The 20,820-nt window shown below is 34.2% G+C and overlaps 1 protein-coding gene across 1 annotated transcript; it reads left to right on the forward strand.

The window, feature by feature from the left end:
- The first annotated feature begins 6,940 nt into the window (after nt 1–6,940).
- On the forward strand, nt 6,941–8,025 carry LOC137615027 (putative CENPB DNA-binding domain-containing protein 1). Its single transcript, XM_068344662.1, has 2 exons — nt 6,941–7,448; nt 7,916–8,025. Exons 1-2 carry the CDS (start codon nt 6,941–6,943, stop codon nt 8,023–8,025), a joined length of 618 nt encoding a protein of 205 aa, XP_068200763.1.
- Nucleotides 8,026–20,820: the final 12,795 nt, after the last annotated feature.

Here is a 20,820-nt window from a genome sequence, read left to right on the forward strand (position 1 = left end):
TGTGTACCGCACTTGTTTTTTACACGCTCATACAATGTAATGCTATTGCTTCTTTTTATCTGTCACTTTCTTCCACACTGATAATAGACCAACCTGTTTAACCTTGTTATCTTATGCTTTAGTTTGTTTGAATTTTTTTGTATTTCTTGCTGGCAACAGCTTATATACAAGCTCGTTATCTGTTGAATGAAAGTTAGTTGCGTTCATCTCGCCTCTCTGTTAGAATCTAACAGGTACGTTGCCACATTGGTGACCACCGTAGTGGTGGCCCGGTGGTAGCATCCTTACCTGGTGTTTGCCAGACTGGGGTTCAAGTCCCGCTCAACTCGTTAGTTCATTTGGTCCCTGCAACCTCACCGTCCTTGTGAACTAAGAATGGAGGTTTTGACAGAGCTTATAGGTCTATCTGCTGAGTCATCAGCAGCCATTGCCAGACCGTCCTTGGTCCTAGCTTGGGTGGAGAGGGCTTAGGTGCTGATCGAATGTAATATGGTCAGTCTCTGGGGCATTGTCCAGCTTGATAGGGCAATTTCGCTGTCCCTTGCCTCTGCCATTCATGAGCGGCCTTTAAACCTTTAAAACCGCCTTTTCCACCCACCTATTCGCCCTACCCTTGTTTCAATCCCGCCAATGTAGTAACGTACCTGTTAGGTTACGGAGAGGCGATGGGAATGCAACTAGCTTTCATTCAATAGATATCGAGCTTATATACAAGTAATTGCGAGTAAGAATGTCACAAAAATTCAAACAAACTAATATATGAGAGGACAAGTTTAAACAGGTTGGGGAAGAAAGCCAGAGATAAGCAACAGCATTACACTGTATGTGTGTGTAAAAACACGTGCGGTACAGGTGTTCCACAAGTAAAGTTTTAGAAATCGATGTATGAGAACTTCTCTGGTGTGAGAGTGTCTATATTTATCTTGATAAAATTCATAATGAAATGTCATTAATTATTGGTTTTCTCAGAATCATTCCATGAAAACACCAAAGTCATTTGAATATACTTCAAGTTACCTATGTATAGAATGACATGTTAAATAGTCTGTCTACTCTCGACTTGAAAGAATTATCCTTTTAGTTCTGATCTTTTTAAGTGCTTTGAGTACACCGATAAGAAAAAAAAATGTAATCATTTTGCTTTGCCAATCCGTAAAAGGAAAGGAACATTTGTTTTTAACAAGGTTTCAGAGGTTTTTCATAGATATTGCGAAAGACATATATGGGTTTTCTACATATAAGGTGTCAAATATAGCTATTATTTGTGAATATATCTTGATTAGGTTGATTATTGTCAAAGATTATTCAGGCTTCTGTGATTATTTTGTTGCATCTTTTGTAGCTATAAAAGTTACAATAGAAACTGTTGGTAATTAGCCATGCAAAAATTAAACTTCCCTGTAATTTACGAAATTCATAAAAGGAAGCTATTAAGCATTCCCCATTTGGATATAAATACAAATAAATATCTCAAGACTAAAAGATTACAAGTGTCTGTTTCTCCTCGGCTTCAGATTCAAATAAGCAGAATGTTGGTCTCTAGAGCCGTAGATACTTGAAATGATGAATCCTCAGAGGCCCTCCTCTTCTCCTACGCCTCGTCCTCCTTGAGAGGCTCATCTTAGAACCCTCAGGATGTTTGACACCAACTTATTGGTTACAGGTCCGCCCTTGTAACTCCTAATGAGAAATCTTCCCTGGCCAATGAGGTTCGCGATCCGGACATTTGTAATTGCATTTTAACCACTAGCTGCGCGCGGTGTTGCCCACTAGAGGCGCTCGTTTTTGTGCCCCCATGTCGTGACCGATTTTGGGGGATGTAATTTCCAAAAGCGAGAATGTTCTAGTGGTTATTGAAAGATTTTCCATCCCTTTTCTTTTCTCTTAAAGGTTTTGCAAAAGATAAATTATGTGAAGGTATCTTTTAAGGGTTAAGGATGTTTATCTTTATGGTGAATTGATCTATATTTCTCCTTTTCAATATAGCAGTGAAATAGGTTTATGATCTCTTTATTTGTATTTATTATGGATTATTTATATGTATATTGGATTTACGTAGCTTTCATAAAACAAATTTCAACAGACACTTGGATGCATCATACACGTATGTATGATGGACGTATGTAAATATTTCTCTCTGAAATTACCGGTATGTCACGCCAGACAAGGAATACGACCCTAAATTTATCTTAGCAATGGGTGATTTAACGAATATTTTACCGTGTATGTTTCGGAAATACTTAAACAATGACAGCTTACACGAACAAAACTTTTTACTTGGAATGTATTTGTCTATTTCCTCATAGTGTAATGGATTGATGTTGGTCATAGTCGTGGAATACGAATTGTGAAAAATAATTATATCGTCACGATGCCGATGGTCAAGTCAAGACCGAAGAAAATATTCCATATTGTTGAAGACTTAAAGATTCTAAGATCATGACCTTGAAATTAATTTTTGAAGAAATAAGTGTTATTTATTGGTAGTTACGAGTTTGCATATATTTTAGATCTTTGCTGGCTTTTATTCTTTTTCGTGTTTCATGATTGTTTCAAATTAATCGAGTTTAAAATTTGATGGAAAATTTATTTATGATTTTATGTTTATGGTTAACTAAGAGAGGCAATGAATAAGAAAATCTCTGTATGACTCTCTTGGCATTGGTACCCATATACAGCCGATAAGCATTAAATTGACCATAAACGATATTCAGATATTCTGTCAATATGCTAATGCTACATGACTTCAAGTTTGCCCTTTCATTTTTTCCTTGTAAGAAGAGCACCAGCTTAAGGAGAAACAGTTTAAATCTGATTCGCTTTTAAAAGAATGTATTGCCAAGTGACTTGTACTGTTATGCTGATGCCAGTCTTATTCATTGTGAAGGATCTTATAAAGGGGACTGGAGTAGCCAACTGTTTCAGATTGTAGTCGTGCAAAGTAGATATGAGACACATTCCTTGAGAAAGATCTCATGACTTTGGGAACACAGAAGAATCAAGATTATGATTAAAAAAAAAAAAAATATGACATTAACTTGAAGATTAGTATGTATGTTTTAAAGCTTGTCTAGTATTGGATTATATTTTGTTTTTGCATGTTTTACTATTCTTTCCGTAAATTCGCCATACTGTATTCCCTCAATCAGAATGGAGTTACTCATTTGATTGCTTCTTTCATTTGTTCAGTAGGTAGAAAATACTTTAACAGCCCCTCGAAATATTTTCATTATAAGCATTTAGCTTAGTCTCCGTAAGACACTGCAATTGATAAAAGAAACACGTTATTGATATTTTAAACATGCATTTCTCAAATGAACGTTATAGAAATTTAAATCATCTAATGTAATTTCTGTAGTAAACTTGACATGGAGAGACAAAGAGTATTTTAACACGTAATAGTTCATGTATAAAAGATGACTGTATGTGGTCAAAATAGTCGTATTCATTTCCTTTTCATTTAGTGTTATTTGCCAACTAATGTAGTATCTTTGATACCAGCTGTGATTTTATAACTATCTAAAAGAAAAATCGGAAATTTTTCTTTATGTAAATTGTAATTACGCTATAACATCTTTGGAGAGAGAATAATCGGAATAAGAAAAAGCAGAATGAGTAAAAAAATAGGAATTAAATTTAATCTGCGTCGCCTTTGCAATGATCAAGAGTTGATATGTTTAAAGGCAATAATTATATATTTAAACTTGGACAGTCTATGTTCCCGTTAATATTAATACGTATTATGAGGGTATTACTGCCTACAGTGCACCTCATTTGGAGCACTTTATAAAGGGTATTAATAACCCTCCTCCTTCACCTCCACTCGGCTTCCTTTCTTTCATCTTCCTCTCGAACCTTTTTATTAACTTTTACTCCATAGTACAACCACGAGGTTTTACTCCTGTTACATATAGCCTATGGGCGCTTTATGGCTTCACGGGCCCAAACTTTAAACACAAATATCTATTTCGCTCTATCACTGAATTGAATTTTAGGTGAGACCTGTTGCCGTTAGATAATTATGATGCAATTGCGTTCAGTGTTTTATACGTACTTTTAAATAGGTGTGTTCTTTATATTCGAGAACGTAAAAGTAGCGTTTTTTCTTTAATATATCATTTTATAATAACTTTCTAATCTAAATTAATGCTTTTATTTGTTTAGCAGAATTTAGACAAAAATCTCTTTATGAGAGGAGAAGTTTCCCTTTGGGAGATGTCTGAAGAACAACTTTATGAATGAAAACGTCGCTGATCATATACTGTAATTTCACCCCTTTGTTCTATTCGGTATTGATATTTGTATAAATATCGTAAATTAAGTGTTTCATCCTATTGGTTTGGGTAATAGTTATCTTCGCAATAGCAATGATGTAAGATAATCACGCTAAACATATTAGGATGTCCGAGACAATAAGATAGGGATTAAGATCTCCCTTGATTTGAATAATACACAGAACGTAGGTTTTAACATAAAATTGTGTTAACTAATAAGTAATAGAAATCAACTTTCATTCTAATGTCTATCCTCCCATTCTAATGTGTTGTACAGTATCCCTTTGAATTTTTCCTTCGTAACCCCCCCCCCTTCCTCACACACACACACACACACACACACACACACACACACACACACACACACACACACAAACACATCCCTCTATTTCCTCTGCTGGTACAGTGACCTGGAGGATAAAACTCCGGAGTGATCCTTTACTTTGCTCCGAATCGGACAGCTTCGTTTCCAGAGCAGGTGAGCAAGAGTTAATTGGAAAGATGCTGGAACGAGCAAGTTATCCCCAATGCACAACAGTTGACTACGGGAAGAGTGGATAGGCCAGGTTGTGAGTCGTTGCCGTAGAGAGAAAAAAAAAGAGACGGAATTGATGCATTTATTTAAGTAAAAACGTCACCGGATAATAAGCGACTTTATAAATTGAGCATTTGTTGCATTCGTGGACATCTCTCTCTCTCTCTCTCTCTCTCTCTCTCTCTCTCTCTCTCTCTCTCTCTCTCTCTCTCTCTCTCTCTCTCTCACAGAAATAAAGCGTCAGACAAAGCTTCTCAAGTCTAAATTTATTGCATTCAGGAAATATCCAAATCTTCCTTGGTCTCCATAACTAGCGTGAAATGTGTAAAGGGAGTTGAATATGGCAGTTATTCATAACGAGTCAGTCCTCTTAACTTGGGTTTATTTCCTGGTGTTCAAGACAAGGGTGATGGCCTTTAAAAACAGGTTGCCCTGTCATGCTTAAAAGGTTTTCAAACTTTCAAAGAAAGAATTTGCCTTTGCACTGTCAGAAGGATGGCCAGAAGAGGTTATTCACAGAAGTAGCTGTCAAGGATGATAGCCAATTTTTCTGTTCAGATGCATGATTAGTTATTGCAACGAGTTATTGACATGGTTATAAAAAATAAATTTTTATTGTATTAGTGACGTGCTGCAATTGTCGCGAAAAGGGTTTTTAAGTTAACCTTTGAGAGAGAGAGAGAGAGAGAGAGAGAGAGAGAGAGAGAGAGAGAGAGAGAGAGAGAGAGAGAGAGAGAGAGAGAGATTATTACCTTTTAAGACTTTTTTTTATCTGGATTTTCGTTCCTTCACTCTGTCATTTCTTCTAGATAAGTTGATTTTGAATTGCTGTTTCCAGATTTGGTTTTCCTGTAATGTATCCTGATTCATTTTCTTGAACTTGGCTATGTTATCTTAAAATTCTCTGACATTTTTAAGGTGTCAGGAATTTGCGTATCTTAATTACTTTCATGCCTATCATATATTGTTTCGGTTAGAAAGATTTCGATTATTTTTCACTATAATTCTTCCCGATCTCTTGAGATCTACTTTTCTTCTGACTACGTTTCACGAATTTGTTTCTTGAACATTGATGGTCTTGTCTCTTCATTTGACATCAAGGGTGGGCAGGAGTGTTACTGCCAGTGCCTCTTGCTTGCAACACTATGCATAACATAAAGACCAAGCTGAGTCCTATTGGTACCTATTTACACCCACTTCTTAGCCTTATAACTTCTTCCAGTTTCACTCTGCCTTGAATTGCCTACCCGGCTCCAGCACTCAGCCACATTGCTTAGATTTTATAAGCCACATCTAATTAAATCTATCCTCAGTCATCACTGTTTTTCACTAATTGATAATTCTATGTATACACCCGTTAACCATCAAATTACATTAGTCATCTATACTTTATCATAACACGAATTTATATTTTACTATCCCTTCCATTTGTAAGTCCTTCCTATTTTTCTCATTACCCTTCCTTGCCTCGGGCCGTTTAGACCCTTCGCTCCCTTTCGTACTCTTATAATTAAATAATCAGAATTATGTTCATGTATTCTACAGGTGAGGCATTTTTAATACTTTGACGTTTTCCCCATTTTTTCCAGTTTTATTAAAGAATAGCTCTGTTATGACCACTTCCTTCCACGAGTTTCGAGTTGATCATTGTAAAGTACATGAATTAAGATTATATATATATATATATATGTGTGTGTGTGGGTGTGTGTGTGTGTATATATGTATATGTATATGTTATGCTTATATATATATATATATATGTATATATATATATATATATATATATATATATATATATATTTATGTGCAGTGGAACCTCTACATATGATTGCCTTTACATACGATTGTTCCAACACCCGAAGTAAAATTTGATCAAATTTTCATCTCGACACCCGAAGTCGTGCTCCAACATCCGACGTAGATCATACTCGTAGAATTTTCTCGAAGCGTCGGTCGTAGTTTCTTGTTTACTCTGGAAGACGGCGGCACATCGGAGGGACACCATTCAGCGTCGCGTCGGTTAGTCCTCTGTTCTTGTGCGCATCGTGTGGTTGTCCTCAGTTCGGTCCATTATTAACAGTGCTTATTATCTTCCTTTTCTCGTGTTTCCTTTTTGATTTTATGTATAATCATGGGTTCTAAGGAGCTTAGTTTCGGTACAGGTATTAGTAATGGTGAGAAAAAGAAGAAGGCAATGCTTTCATTAAAATTGAAGCAAGAAATTATAGAAAAACATGAGCGCGGTGTGCGTGGGAGTGATCTGGCTATACAATATGGCCGAAATATGTCTACGATCTCGACGATCATCAAGCAGAAGGCAGCCATTAAAGCAGTCAAACCATCGAAGGGGATCAAGATTATCTCAAAACATCATAGGCCTACCCTGGAAGAGATGGAACGCCTGTTGTTGATATGGTTAAAGGACAAAGAGATTGTTGGTGATACGAACACTGAAACGATCATTTGTGAGAAGGCCAGCGCTATCTATTGTGACTTGAAGGCGGCGGGCTTTGGGGGTGACGCTCGGGAGAGTTCAACTGATCCTACAACGGAGGAATTCAAGGCGTCTCGTGGTTACTTCGAGAAATTTAAGAGACGGACCGGGATTCATTCAGTTGTTCGGCACGGAGAGGCTTCAAGTTAGTACGGCAAGGCTGCTAACGATTTTGTTAAGACGTTCGAAAAGAGCGTGGAGGATGAAGGCTACGTAAAGCAGCAAGTTTTCAATTATGAAGAAACCGGTCTGCTTTGGAAAAAGATGCCTAGTCGAACATACGTTACTGCCAAAGAAAAAATATGCCTGGACATAAGCCTATGAAGGATCAGTTGACTCTTACCCTATGTGCCAATGCCAGCGGGGACTGCAAAATAAACCTATTATTGGTTTATCATTTCGAAAACCCTGGGGCATTTAAGGCATATAGAGTCAATAAGGACATGTTGCATGTTTTCTGGCGTGCTAATTCTAAGCCTTGGGTTACTAGGCATTTCTTTGTTGAATGGGTAAACCAGGTTTTCAGCCCTGCTGTCAAGAAGTACCTTCATGAGAGGAATTTGCCTTTAAAGTGCTTGCTTTGCTTGGATAATGCTCCCCCTCACCCGCTAGGACTCAAAGATGATATCATCGACCAGTTCAAATTCATCAGTGCTGTATCTTCTACCGAACACCACCCTTATCCTCCAGCCCATGGACCAGCAAGTCATCTCGAATTTTAAGAAGTTCTACACCAAGCACTTATTTAAGCCGTGCTTTAATGTCATGCAAAGCACCAACTAAACTTTGCATGAATTTTGGATTAGCCATTTCAATATCGTGCACTGCTTGAAGATTATAAATCAGGCTTGGGAGGGAGTAAATCGACGGACACTGAATTCAGCTTGGAAGAAGCTTTGGCCTGGTGCTGTTTCTCCCAGAGATTTTGAAGGTTTTGGCCTGGAGCCTGAGCCTGTGCTTGCTGTAGAGGAAGAAGTAGAAGAGATTGTATCCCTTAGCAAGTCCATGGGTCTGGAGGTTGATGAAGATCACATCACCAAACTCATCGAGGAGCATCATGAAGAGCTTACCACCGAGGAACTCAAGGAGCTGCATGCCATGCAGCATGATGAGTTCCAAGCGCAGTTGAGTGAGTCGGAGGACATCGAGGAGGTAGAGCACATCTTAAGTTCGGCTGAAATAAAAGAGATGTTAGCACATTATCAACACGTGGTTGATTTGATTAGTAAGTATCACCCATAGAAAGTTCAGGTTTGTTGTGTAGTTTTGCAATTCGATGATGTCTGCTTAACTTATTTCAGAAAAATTCTGAAAAGATGTATCAAGCAACTTTCTCTCGATAGTTTCTTTAAAAAATCTACGAAGCGGTCTAGTGATCGGGATGAAGAGAAAGAAAGTGAAGCAAAGAAAAGTAAGATTGAATTGAGTGAAAGTGATGAAAATTAAAAATAAAAATAAAATGTAAAAAAAAAATATAAAAAAAGAAAAAAAAAAGCTAAGTTAGGTTAAAGTTCACGTAGTGTAAGTTAGAGTAAGTTACGGTACATTATCGCAGTCACCATCTTTACCTCCCCGCCGACTGTCCATCTCCTGCGCAGCAATTCCTTCACCCGCGTTGGCCTGTCTCTTAAGGTAAAGTGACAATAAAAACCCCATTTTTTATTTATTATTTCTTTATAATTATTCTTTTTACATCTTTCTTATATAATGCAATTGCATTTTTGTTATGTGTAATTATGTTTAGTAATTTATTAAGGAGTTATCATAGGTTTTTGGGCTGTGGAACGAATTATACAAATTACAGTGTATTCTTATGGGAATATTTGCTCCAACATACGATTGTTTTAACATACGAAGCAGTTCCCAGAACGAATTAAGATCGTATGTAGAGGTTCCACTGTATATGTATATATATTATATACTGTGTATATATATATATATATATATATATATATATATATATATATATATATATATATAAATTTATGTATATATATAAATATATATATATATGTATATATATATATATATATGTATATATATATATATATATATATATATATATATATATATATATATATATATATATATATATATATATATATATATATATATATATATATATATATCAGCCATAACCAGTCCACTGCAGGACAAAGACCACAGACATGTCCCTCTTCTGTCTGTTTATGGTCCTTCTATGCCAGTCTATACCCACAAATTTTCTTAGCTCGTCAATCCATCCTCTTCTCTTCCTTCCTTTGTTTCCTTTGCAATTTCTAAGGACCCATTTTATTATTCTTAATGTCCATCTATTACCTGCCATTCTTATTATATGTCCTCCATGTTCGTTTCTTTTTCTTACATAAGCTCTTTGTTTTGTAAATAGCTTATGTTCTAACGCTGTAAGAAGAGATAAGATACGGAATGAACTAATTAGGGGTACCACAGGAGTTAGAAAACTATCAGATAAGATCCAAGAAAGTAGACTGAGGTGGTACGGTCATGGCATGAGAAGAGATGGACATTATATTGGGAGGAGAGTGATGGAAATGGAGGTACAGGGAACGAGAAGGAGAGCGAGACCAAAGCGAAGGTTGGGGATTGTATCAAGGATGACCTTTGATCAAAGGGATTAACCGGTGAGGAGGTGTGGGACAGAGGTAGATGGAGAAAGCTGACCCGAAACATCGACCCCACATAGAAGTGGGAAAAGATGTAGACAAAGAAGAAGAAGAAGAAGAAGAATAAGGTACTGGTAGGACCATCTGATTAAGTGCTTTTCTTTTTAGAGAAGTTACATTTGATTTTTCATTATCTTATGCTTATCCTGCTTTTAATTTTGGTCTCATGTCCTGTGTGTATGTTTATATACTGTATATAGATATAATACATTTGCATCTTTTAATGAAAAAGTGTGCCAATGTATGTATATATATTTTTTTTTTTATTCTGGGTATTAGTATTACTAAGTTCTGTTCCTATGTCCACACTAAGACATTTTATTCAGCCGAGTTTGATAGGCTAATCATTTCACCTCTCACTTCATATTTAAAAAAATTTTTTTTGCTATTCTCCCTTCTTTTAAATCCTTTTGACAGGGAGCCCAGATTCCATTGCCTTTCTTGCTTTCAAATGCTATCTTCACTTTGATCTTTTTACCTTGAATAATCTGATCTTTCTACTTTCTTATTCTCACTATTATCATAGTTTTATTAAAGTTCAAATTATTTTGGTTTTATGTTTCTTTCCGTTAAAAATTTTTGTATCCAAATTTATATTTCTCATTCAATAGTATTCCTGTCACTGTGTCTGGTTCCATTCATCCGAGAAAATTTTTCAATAAATATTTCGCCCAGTCTTTTTCTTTGTTACTTATGGACCTTTTTTTTATTTTTAATTCAAAGTGACGCGTGCTCTTAATCCTAATTTTCCTTATTATTTCTCCATGTTGATATTCTTTGACCTACAGTATAACGTTTATCCTAGATACAGATAAGATTCTCTAAAATTTTACGTACCCTATCATTTCTTTTACCTCTTCGATTACTACACATCCTTTATTTCGAACAGTTTCAGTTTTACGGGTAATATTTTATTTGAGATTAGTCTTTTTCTCTTATTATTTTAAACGCTTCCAAAATTTTACGTTATCTTCTCTTATTTAGACTCGTGTATTGTTTAAAAACACAAGTGGCTCTTTACATAGTATCAGATGCCCATTCATCCTACTTCCCATTTTTGTGTCTTCAAAACTCTTAGCAAATTAATTTACATTCTTATTTTATTCATCTGTTCGGGATTTCTCCTCCTTAGCAATATTCCTTTTTTTCAAATGATTGCAACAGCTTTCTATACCTTTTTTTCAGTCTTTGCCGTTTCCATTCCTTCTCATTCATATTTGAAAGTTGCATGTATCTTGCGATTCCTTTCATTCATTAGGGGTTTAAGCTTTTGCCGTTGTATCTCTTCATCTTGGATTACTTAACACTCTCCTCTTCGTCTTTATCCTCCCTCCTTATACCTTGTTAAAACATGAAATCTTTGTTCTTGCATAATTCCTCGTTACGTATGCATTTCCCATTATTCCTCTTATTCCTCCCTTCTTCCTTTCATATCCGTTTTCTGCCAATTCCAGACTGTCTACCCTCGGGCTGACGCGTCCCTTTTATTCTCTTTCCATTTATACCTTCTTCCTCGTTCTATCCTCTTTACCTGTCAGATATGATCGATTGATTTGGATTTTGAGTTCACCATGGCCATGATTTTGCGCGTTCCGATTGAGTTGAATTTACTCCTTTCGGGGAAAGCGTAAATCACCCATTTGCGATTTATCTTACTTCAGCATTTTATCTGTTAAATCATATAATGGAAAGCTTTTGTCTATTTTCAGTCATAACAACATTTGTGCCTGAACAGTGGTTACGTAGGAGTAAGATGTTTAAATTAAATTTATAATTTCCAGAGTGTCTGTTAATTAGATAGAAAGTGAAGTTTGTCCTTTTGGTTGTTTTAAACGTGCTTTTAGAAAGATAACTCAGGTATAGAAATGGTTTTTGAAATATTTTGAGCTTTTGTAATTTAGAAATAAATTATTTTTTATATTTCATAAACCCGTCTACAAGTTGTTGGTGAATAATTTCTTAGAGGTATTTTCTTTCGTTTTCTGATGTTTGTTTGTGATGAATTAGTTTTATTTTATCTCTTATTTGATGTTAAGATAAATCATGAAAACAAATATTTAATGACAATAATCTTCTTGTGATAAAGTGAAGTCGATATACTGTAGATATTGAGAACCGTTTGTGTCTAGAATAAATATATTGGAAAAACAAAATATAACAGAGGAAACCAGTAGATAGAGTGCTCTACTTACGAAGAAAAAAAAAACGTCTATCGTTGAACGTTAAAGCCGATGGTCTGTGAGATACTGGTAGTGTTGTGTGGGTTACTTTTTGTTGTTGTTGTTGTTGTTTTTAACTAAGGCTTTTTTCGTTTATGCGGACGTCGGGATCTTGAGCTGATCCTAAGGCATCTAAGACTGAACCATTCATCGTGGCCAGCGTGGCCGGCCCTGAAGTGGCCATTTATCGAAAGGTTAGAGGTAAGACCCTCTCTTACGCGCTCTCTTATGAGCACATGTAAATTTCTTAATAAGAACCTGTTTTGTAATGTAAAAATTTGCTGCTTTTCCCTTGGAAATGCGGCCGCTGTCACGGCCGTAATGGATCGACCTGTTTATCACCCCCGCCATCTGGCCTGGGGCCCTCCCCCCTCCTCAATGGAACACCCGTCTAGTCCCACCCTATGCCTGGTCTCCTACCCCTTCCCCTCCTTCCATAACACCTCCCGGGAATCCTCCAAATACTCCCCTACCCCTCATCGTGTCTCATCCTCCACTCCCATGCAGTCTGGATACCCTCTTTGAGTGCCCTGCCCTGACCATGCCCCATTCCTGACCCTCATTTTTATATTCAGCCTCATTCACTATCCCTGAATCTCAGATTCAGTGTTTTTTTTTTTTTTCTAGCAAATTACATTCGGGTTTTTAAATCTAATTTTTGTTAGTAGTACGAAGAAATACCTAGTGAATTAGTGACAACTCTCATATTTACAAAGATACACACATACATAACTATATATATATATATATATATATATATATATATATATATATATATATATATATATATATATATATATGTATATATATATATATATATATATATATATATATATATATGTATATATATATATTATATATATATGTGTGTGTGTGTATATATATGTTTGTATATTTATATATATATATATGTGTGTGTGTATATATATATATATATATATATATATATATATATATATATATATATATATATATATATATGTGTGTGTGTGTGTGTGTGTGTGTGTGTGTGTGTGTGTGTATGTTTGTTGGATTTTCACCTCAAGTAAATTAGTAAATTTAACATTATCCACACACATTGTAGGAAAAACTATAGATCTGTGGTTTTCTGGAGTAGTTCACACTCACCTATAATGGTCAGATCTGACTTTTGAATACCTAGTTAAGGACAGTACTTTCTCCTTCTGTCTTGCTAAGATTTTTATGATGTGCTCCAGCATAAGAGAATTATACGATATTTTTTTCATACCTACTTGATGCTCGTTTACTTATCGTGTATCTTTCGCGCTGCACCTTCTTCTTTGACGAAATATTTCAGTTCTAATCAATGAATGTTATTTTGTAAGGAACACCGAAATGTTTTGACACCGATGTCTCTCTCTCTCTCTCTCTCTCTCTCTCTCTCTCTCTCTCTCTCTCTCTCTCTCTCTCTCTCTCTCAATCGAAGTGTTAATGTGGTAGAGCTTGATTTTAATTTTGGTTGTTCCATTAAAAAAGTTACCATAACGCTGGGGTTGATGACTAATGATTTACGAGTGGGATTAATGAACCTCTCCACAATGAATTATTTAGTACAAGATTTCCAATAGAAGTCATTGGACATTGTTGAGTCGTCTGTTGATTGTTTTGCTACTGATACGCACTTTTAATATTAATGAATCGAGGGTAAACCTCCTGTGCAGGAACCTTTCACGTCAGCTGCTTCACATTCTTACACAGAAGGCCTACATGGAACCCCTCTTCACACTGAAATACAGCTATATCTTGTATGCAACCTTTTCCTTCTTAGATATTAAGTCTTTCCATCTGTCTAGCGTTTTTAGGTCTTTTCCCCGCATTCCTCCTAATAGATTCAGTCAATTTTCATTTATTTACTCTTTCAAGTTTCGATTTGACTTGGACTAACATATCTTGTCATATGCAGAACTGGTCAATCAGTTTATGTTTTCTCTTTATTAGACTCTTCATTTGTGGACTGCTGATAGTTTAACCAATCTATGTTTACTCTTCATTAGACTCATCTTTTGTATACTGCCAACAGTTCAACCAATCTGTTTTCTCTTCATTAGACTCTTCTTTTGTGGACTGCAAACAGCACAACTAATCTATGTTCTCTTCATTAGAATCTTCTTTTGTAGACTGCTTACAGTTCAACCAATTTATGTCTCTCTTCATTAGAATTTTGTTTTTTGGACTGCTGACAGTTTAACCAATCAATGTTTTCTCTTCATCAGACATTTTTGTGGACTGCTAACAGTTTAACCAATATGTTTTTTCTTTATTAGACTCTTCTTTTGTGGACTGATAACAATTCAACCGATTTAAGTTTCCTCTTCACTAGACTTCTTTTTTTGGAATGCTATCAGGTCAACCAATCTATGTTTCTATTCATTAGACTTCTTTTGTGAACTGCTAAAAGTTCAACCAATTCATTTTTTTTCTTCATTAGACTTCTTTTGTGGACTGCTAACAGTTTAACCAATTCATGCTTTCTCTTCATTAGACTCTTCTTTTGTGGCCACTTACAGTTCAACCATTCTGTTTCCATTAGACTCATATTTTGTGGACTGCTAACAGTTCAATCAATCAAAGTTTTCTCTTCATTACTCCCTTCTTTTGTGGACTGGTAACACTTCAACCAATGTATGTTTTCTTTACATTAGGTTCTTCTTTTATGGACTGCTAACAGTGCATCCAATTTATGTTTCTCTTCATTAGACTCTTCGGACTGCTAAGAGTTCAATCAATCTATGTTTTCTTTTCATTGGACTTTTATTTGTTGACTGCTCATAGCTCAACCAATTTATGTTTCTTTTTATCAGACTCGTGTTTTGTGGACCGCTAACAGTTCAACCAATCTATGTCTTTGCTTCATTAGACTCTTCTTTTGTGGACTGCTAACAGTTCAACCAATCTACAGTATGTTTTCTCTTTAGTAGACTCCTCTTCTGTGGACAGCAAACAGTTCAACTAATTTATGTTTCTCTTCAATAGGCTCTTTTGTGGACTGCTAACAGTTCAACCAATTTATGTTTTTTGTTCCTTTGATTCTTCTTTTTTGGACTGCAGACAGTTCAACCAATCTATCCAATCTGTTTCTTAAACTCTTTTGTGGACTGCTAACAGTTCAACCAATTTATGTTTTCTCTCCAATAGACCCTTCTTTTGTGGAATGCTAACAGTTCAACCAATCTATGCTCTCTCTTCAGTAGACTCTTCTTTTGTGGCCTGCTGGCAGTTCAACCATTTTATGTTTCTCTTCATTAGACTCTTTTGAGGACTGCCAATAATTTAACCAATGCATATTTTTTTCTTCATTAGACTCTTCTTTTGTGGACTACTAAAAGTTCAAACAATCTATATGTTTTCTTTATCAGATTCTTATGCTGTGAACTGCTAACAGTTCAACCAATCTATGTTTTCTCTTCATTAGTCTATTCTTTTGTGGACTGCTTACAGTTAAACCAATTTATGTTTCTCTTTATTAGACTATTCTTTTGTGAATTGCTAAGAGTACAACTAATATGTGTTCACTTCATTAGTGTCTTCTTTTGTGAATTGCTAACAGTTAAACCAATTTATGTTTTCTCTTCATTAGACTATTCTTTTATGACAAGCTAATGTAACACTTTAACCAATCTTTGTTTTCTCTTCAGTAGACCCTTCTTTAGTGCACTACTAACAGTACAACTAATCTATGTTGACTTCATTAGTCTCCTTTTTTTGTGAATTGCAAACAGTTCAACCAACCTATGTGTTCTGTTCATTAGACCTTTTTTGAGGACCGCTAACAGTTCAACCAATCTGTTTTCTCTTCATTAGACTCCTAATTTGTGGACTGCTAACAGTTCAATCAATTTATGTTTTCTCTTCTTTAGACTTCTTTTCGGTACTGCTTAACAATTCGTCCAATCTGTGTTTTCTCTTCATAGACTCTTCTTTTGTAGACTGCTAACAGTTCAACCAATCTTTATTTTCTCTTCATTAGACTTCTCTTGTGGACTACTAACAGTCGAACCAGTCTATGTTTTCTCTTCATTAGACTTCTTTTGTTGCCTCTTAATAGTTCAACCAATCCATGTATTCTTTACATTATGATTAGTCTTCCTTTGTGGACTGCTAACAGTTAAATCAATCTATGTTTTCTCTTCATTAGACTTTTCGTTTGTGGACTGCTAACAGTTCAACCAATTCATGCTTTCTATTCATTAAACCTCCTTTGTTTTCATGCCACTATTTTCTTGATGTACCCCATCTGGTATACCTATTGATACCCTTATTCTACTGTGTGAAATCGTCCATATGTTTTAAATATTTGTGTACTCTAAATTGTATTTGAAGTTAGACAATTTTTTATTATATATATATATATATATATATATATATATATATATATATATATATATATATATATATATATATATGAGAGAGAGAGAGAGAGAGAGAGAGAGAGAGAGAGAGAGAGAGAGAGAGAGAGAGAGAGAGAGAGAGAGAGAGAGAGAGAGAATTTCCCCGTATACTTAACAAATATTTTGGCGCATGTGTTATTTTATAAGATAGTTCTATAGTGGGACAATTTTGTTTTTGTTTCAAATGATCACCTCTGCTCATTTTACTTTTACGAAATTTAACATTATATTCATTTTGGGGGTATTAAAGAGTATAGTTTTTTGTATTATAAATTTTGGTCTTTCATTTTTCTGTTTCCGACATTATTGCTTAATGGTGAAAATGTATTTTATATTTTTACATTAGATGCGTTTGATATTATTATTATTATTATTATTATTATTATTATTATTATTATTATTATCATTATTATAATTATTATTATTATTATTATTATTATTATTATTATTATTACTTGCTAAGTTACAACCTTGGGTAGAAAAGCAGGATGCTATAAACCCAAGGGTTCCAACAGGGAAAATAGCCCAGTGAGGAAAGGAAATAAGGAAATAAACAAACTACAAGAGAAGTAATGAACAATTAAAATAAAATATTCAAGAACAGTAACATCATTAATATAAATCTCTCATATACAAACTATAAAAACTTTAAAACAAGGAAAAGAGAAAAAAGATAGTGTACCCGAGTGTATCCTCAAACAAGAGAACTCTGCCCCAAGACAGTGGAAGACCATGGTACAGAGACCATGCCACTACTCAAGACTAGAGAACAAGGTTTAATTTGAAGTGTCCTTCTCCTAGAAGAGCTGCTTACCATAGCTAAAGAGTATAATCTACCCTTACCAAAAGAAAGTATCCAATAAACAATTACATTGTAGTACTTAACCCCTTTAGCGAGGATAAATTACTTGGTAAAGAATTAACGTTTTCCAACATTTTTGCTAGATATAATTTTGTTCATGTGGTTGGGATACTCTCAAAATTCTGCAATGTTATGGGGGTGTATCTTTTTCCTGTAAAACTTGAAGGTGTTATTTACGGCCACTGTATTTTGTATGTTTAGTTTAATATATAGTCTCTTGAATTTTTTATACCTTTTAATTCTTTTCTTCTTTTTATATTCATGTAATTTGATTTCAGGAGGCTCCTGCGGATTTATCATTTTACTTTAAGAGTATAAACATTATTCCCCAAATTATATATTTTGTATTAGGCGAATATAATCGAACCTTTTTATGTTGAAACTATATTAAGGACATATTTGCTTATGGAATAAAATTTGTCGAAAGCTTAACCCAGTAATGCCTTTCAAGTACGTTCGCATTAATGGAGAGTCATGCTACATTTCCCATTTTAATCGAGTCTGCAAATAAATATATAGATAGTTTGTAATGTAGATGAAATATAACATTTCTTAGCATCATCACTGACAACACTTGTCAGACTGTTACAGGTACTGTTGTTTTCATCGGGGATGAAATAAAAACCTTTAGAAATACCCAGGGAATAAAGGGCAAGGGTCATTAACCTTTTATTCCCAGGGGATAAGAATATTGTCAGTAACTTATCTCCAGCTATCTTTTGTCCCTCTCTGCTTTCCAGGTAAACTTATCTTCAAAGACATCTGTTACAGTACAAGCACTTATAAAGGAGTCAATTTTTTATACAAATGAATCATTATGAAAAATGAAAATATTTTCGTGAATTTTTCGGTTCAAACACCCATTTCAATATTTCTGCCTATTTATTAAAGAATAAATATAAGCTAACTTTTTTATCATCGAATGGAGAATTATTATTTTTTGATATTCGTGCAAAAACTTTTATTGTAAAGTTATGCATAGTACCCTTAGAACTAAAATTGCTCTTGCTTTATCACCATCAAAATATGATTATTCAAAAGAGACTAATATTATTGGTGGCAGCTAAAGAAGCTGTAGTGTGGCGGATATCAATATCCGTATTATTTACTTATGTATAAATGTGTAGACAGTTTAGGAAGTATAGATTTATGAATTTTAAGATTCATATTATTATCCTCATTACACATATATATATGCAAAGGTTATTATCTCTTTCTATCCTAATCTTCCTAACAATACAATCTCTCTGCATCCTTTAATACAAATACACTTCGTCCTTTTATATGGTAAGAGTGACCATAATATAAGACGCATGCTTGACTCCCTTGACACGACTGCCACTTCCTCTCTTCCTCCCCTCCTGTGTTTAAAAACACTTAGCTAAAGCTAAGCATTCGTCCTTAAGGTCCGTGACTGCCAAATTTGTGGTGGTTACAGGTACCATGTTGTGGTGAGGGGTGGGATGGGGGGTGTTAGTGGTCAGTGTTTGTTCACCGATTTGAATAAGATCAGTTTCGCCATTTTAGGAACATTGCGTTGGCCTGACTGAAGATAAATCGTCCTCTTGGATTCTTTTGGTTATATTGTTTTTTCCTTATTAGTTCCTTTCTTTTTATTTGTCTTTTTTTTCTTTGTGCTCATGTTAGTTTCTCTTGTTTCTTTGTCTTTTATTTTCTTTCTATTAGTCTTTTTTTTTTAATTCTTCCATAGTTTTTATTTTATTATAACTATTTGAAATATACTACGTCTTATATACCTATTAAACGTGACTTACTCAGTTTTATTCATAATGAAGACTGCACACAAATATATGTGTGTGTGTATATATATATATATATATATATATATATATATATATATATATATATATATATATACATATATATATGTATATATATATATATATATATATATATATATATATATATATGTATATATATATATATATATATATATATATATATATATATATATATATATATATATATATATATATCACTAACGCTCGTGATTTTCATTTATTCATATAAGCCACAAATACCTCTTAATATTGAATTCGAGTTACCTCGGGATCAAAGACGTATAGGAAAAATTTTTTTTTTTTTTGATAAGATCTGGATAGCCAAGGATTCGAACCATAAGAGAAAATTTAGGTGACAAATGACTGTCACCTAAGTTTCTCCTTGGTTAGGGTTCAATAGCTGACCAGAAGCTCTAACCAAAAACTGAATATCCCCATGGATATGCATGGATGGATCTTTATAGATGCCGAGGTTCGTGCGAATTTGATAATAGAGGTATTTATGGCTTATTTTAATATATATATATAATATATATATATATATATATATATATATATATATATATATATATATATATATATATATATATATATGTATATATATATGTATATATATATATATATATATATATATATATATATATATATATATATATATATATATATATATATATATATGATAATAGAGGTATTTATGGCTTATTTTAATATATATATATATATATATATATATATATATATATATATATATATATATAAACGTACATACTGCAGTGTATGGAAAACATTTTTACCTGATGATATACATATTTTTCTTTCCTAGAATTACCCTAAATAATTTAGATATTTAATAAATCTATTTCCATGTACGCTTGGCTCTGAAAATAAAAAAACAAATCTGCACCAGAAACGAAAAACATTTTTGCTACATAACGACCCTTATTAATAGACAAAACACGTCTCCCTCGTTGCTTTCTAGAGATTTATCAGTTTATTTGTGCGAAAATGAATCCAGAGAGAGAGAGAGAGAGAGAGAGAGAGAGAGAGAGAGAGAGAGAGAGAGAGAGAGAGAGAGAGAATCCTGGACAGCATATTGGTAGTCTTCTTGGATATCAGGGGTGATGTTAGCTCTGCTGTCCCTTGGACGTGGGTCTTAATGCATCCCACTTGAAGATGCCTGTTAGGAGATAGGAGAGCCATGTTGGAACTCGTGTTTTCTCGAAATATAAAACTACGTCTTTTTAAGCACTGATGTCGTAATGCAGTTCCTTTTCCCTCTTCTTATTGTTGTCGATATTGATTTGGTTGTTATTTTCTTTTCATTTATTATTATTTTTATGAAGACGTTAGATCTTTATTTACTCCTAAAGCGAAGAGGAATTGCGTAGTATCTTTGGAAGCATACCAAACATGGTATTTGTTTACCAGACCACGCTCTCCCTTTTTACTCCTAAGTTATGCAGTCCTGCAGCTCTTCTCTTCTTGTACAGAAATTAGGAGGTTCCTTAAATGCTGGGAAAGAAAAAAATTGCCGGATATGT

This window comes from Palaemon carinicauda, chromosome 21 (assembly GCF_036898095.1).
Source record: "Palaemon carinicauda isolate YSFRI2023 chromosome 21, ASM3689809v2, whole genome shotgun sequence".
Taxonomy (NCBI): Eukaryota; Metazoa; Arthropoda; class Malacostraca; order Decapoda; family Palaemonidae; genus Palaemon; species Palaemon carinicauda.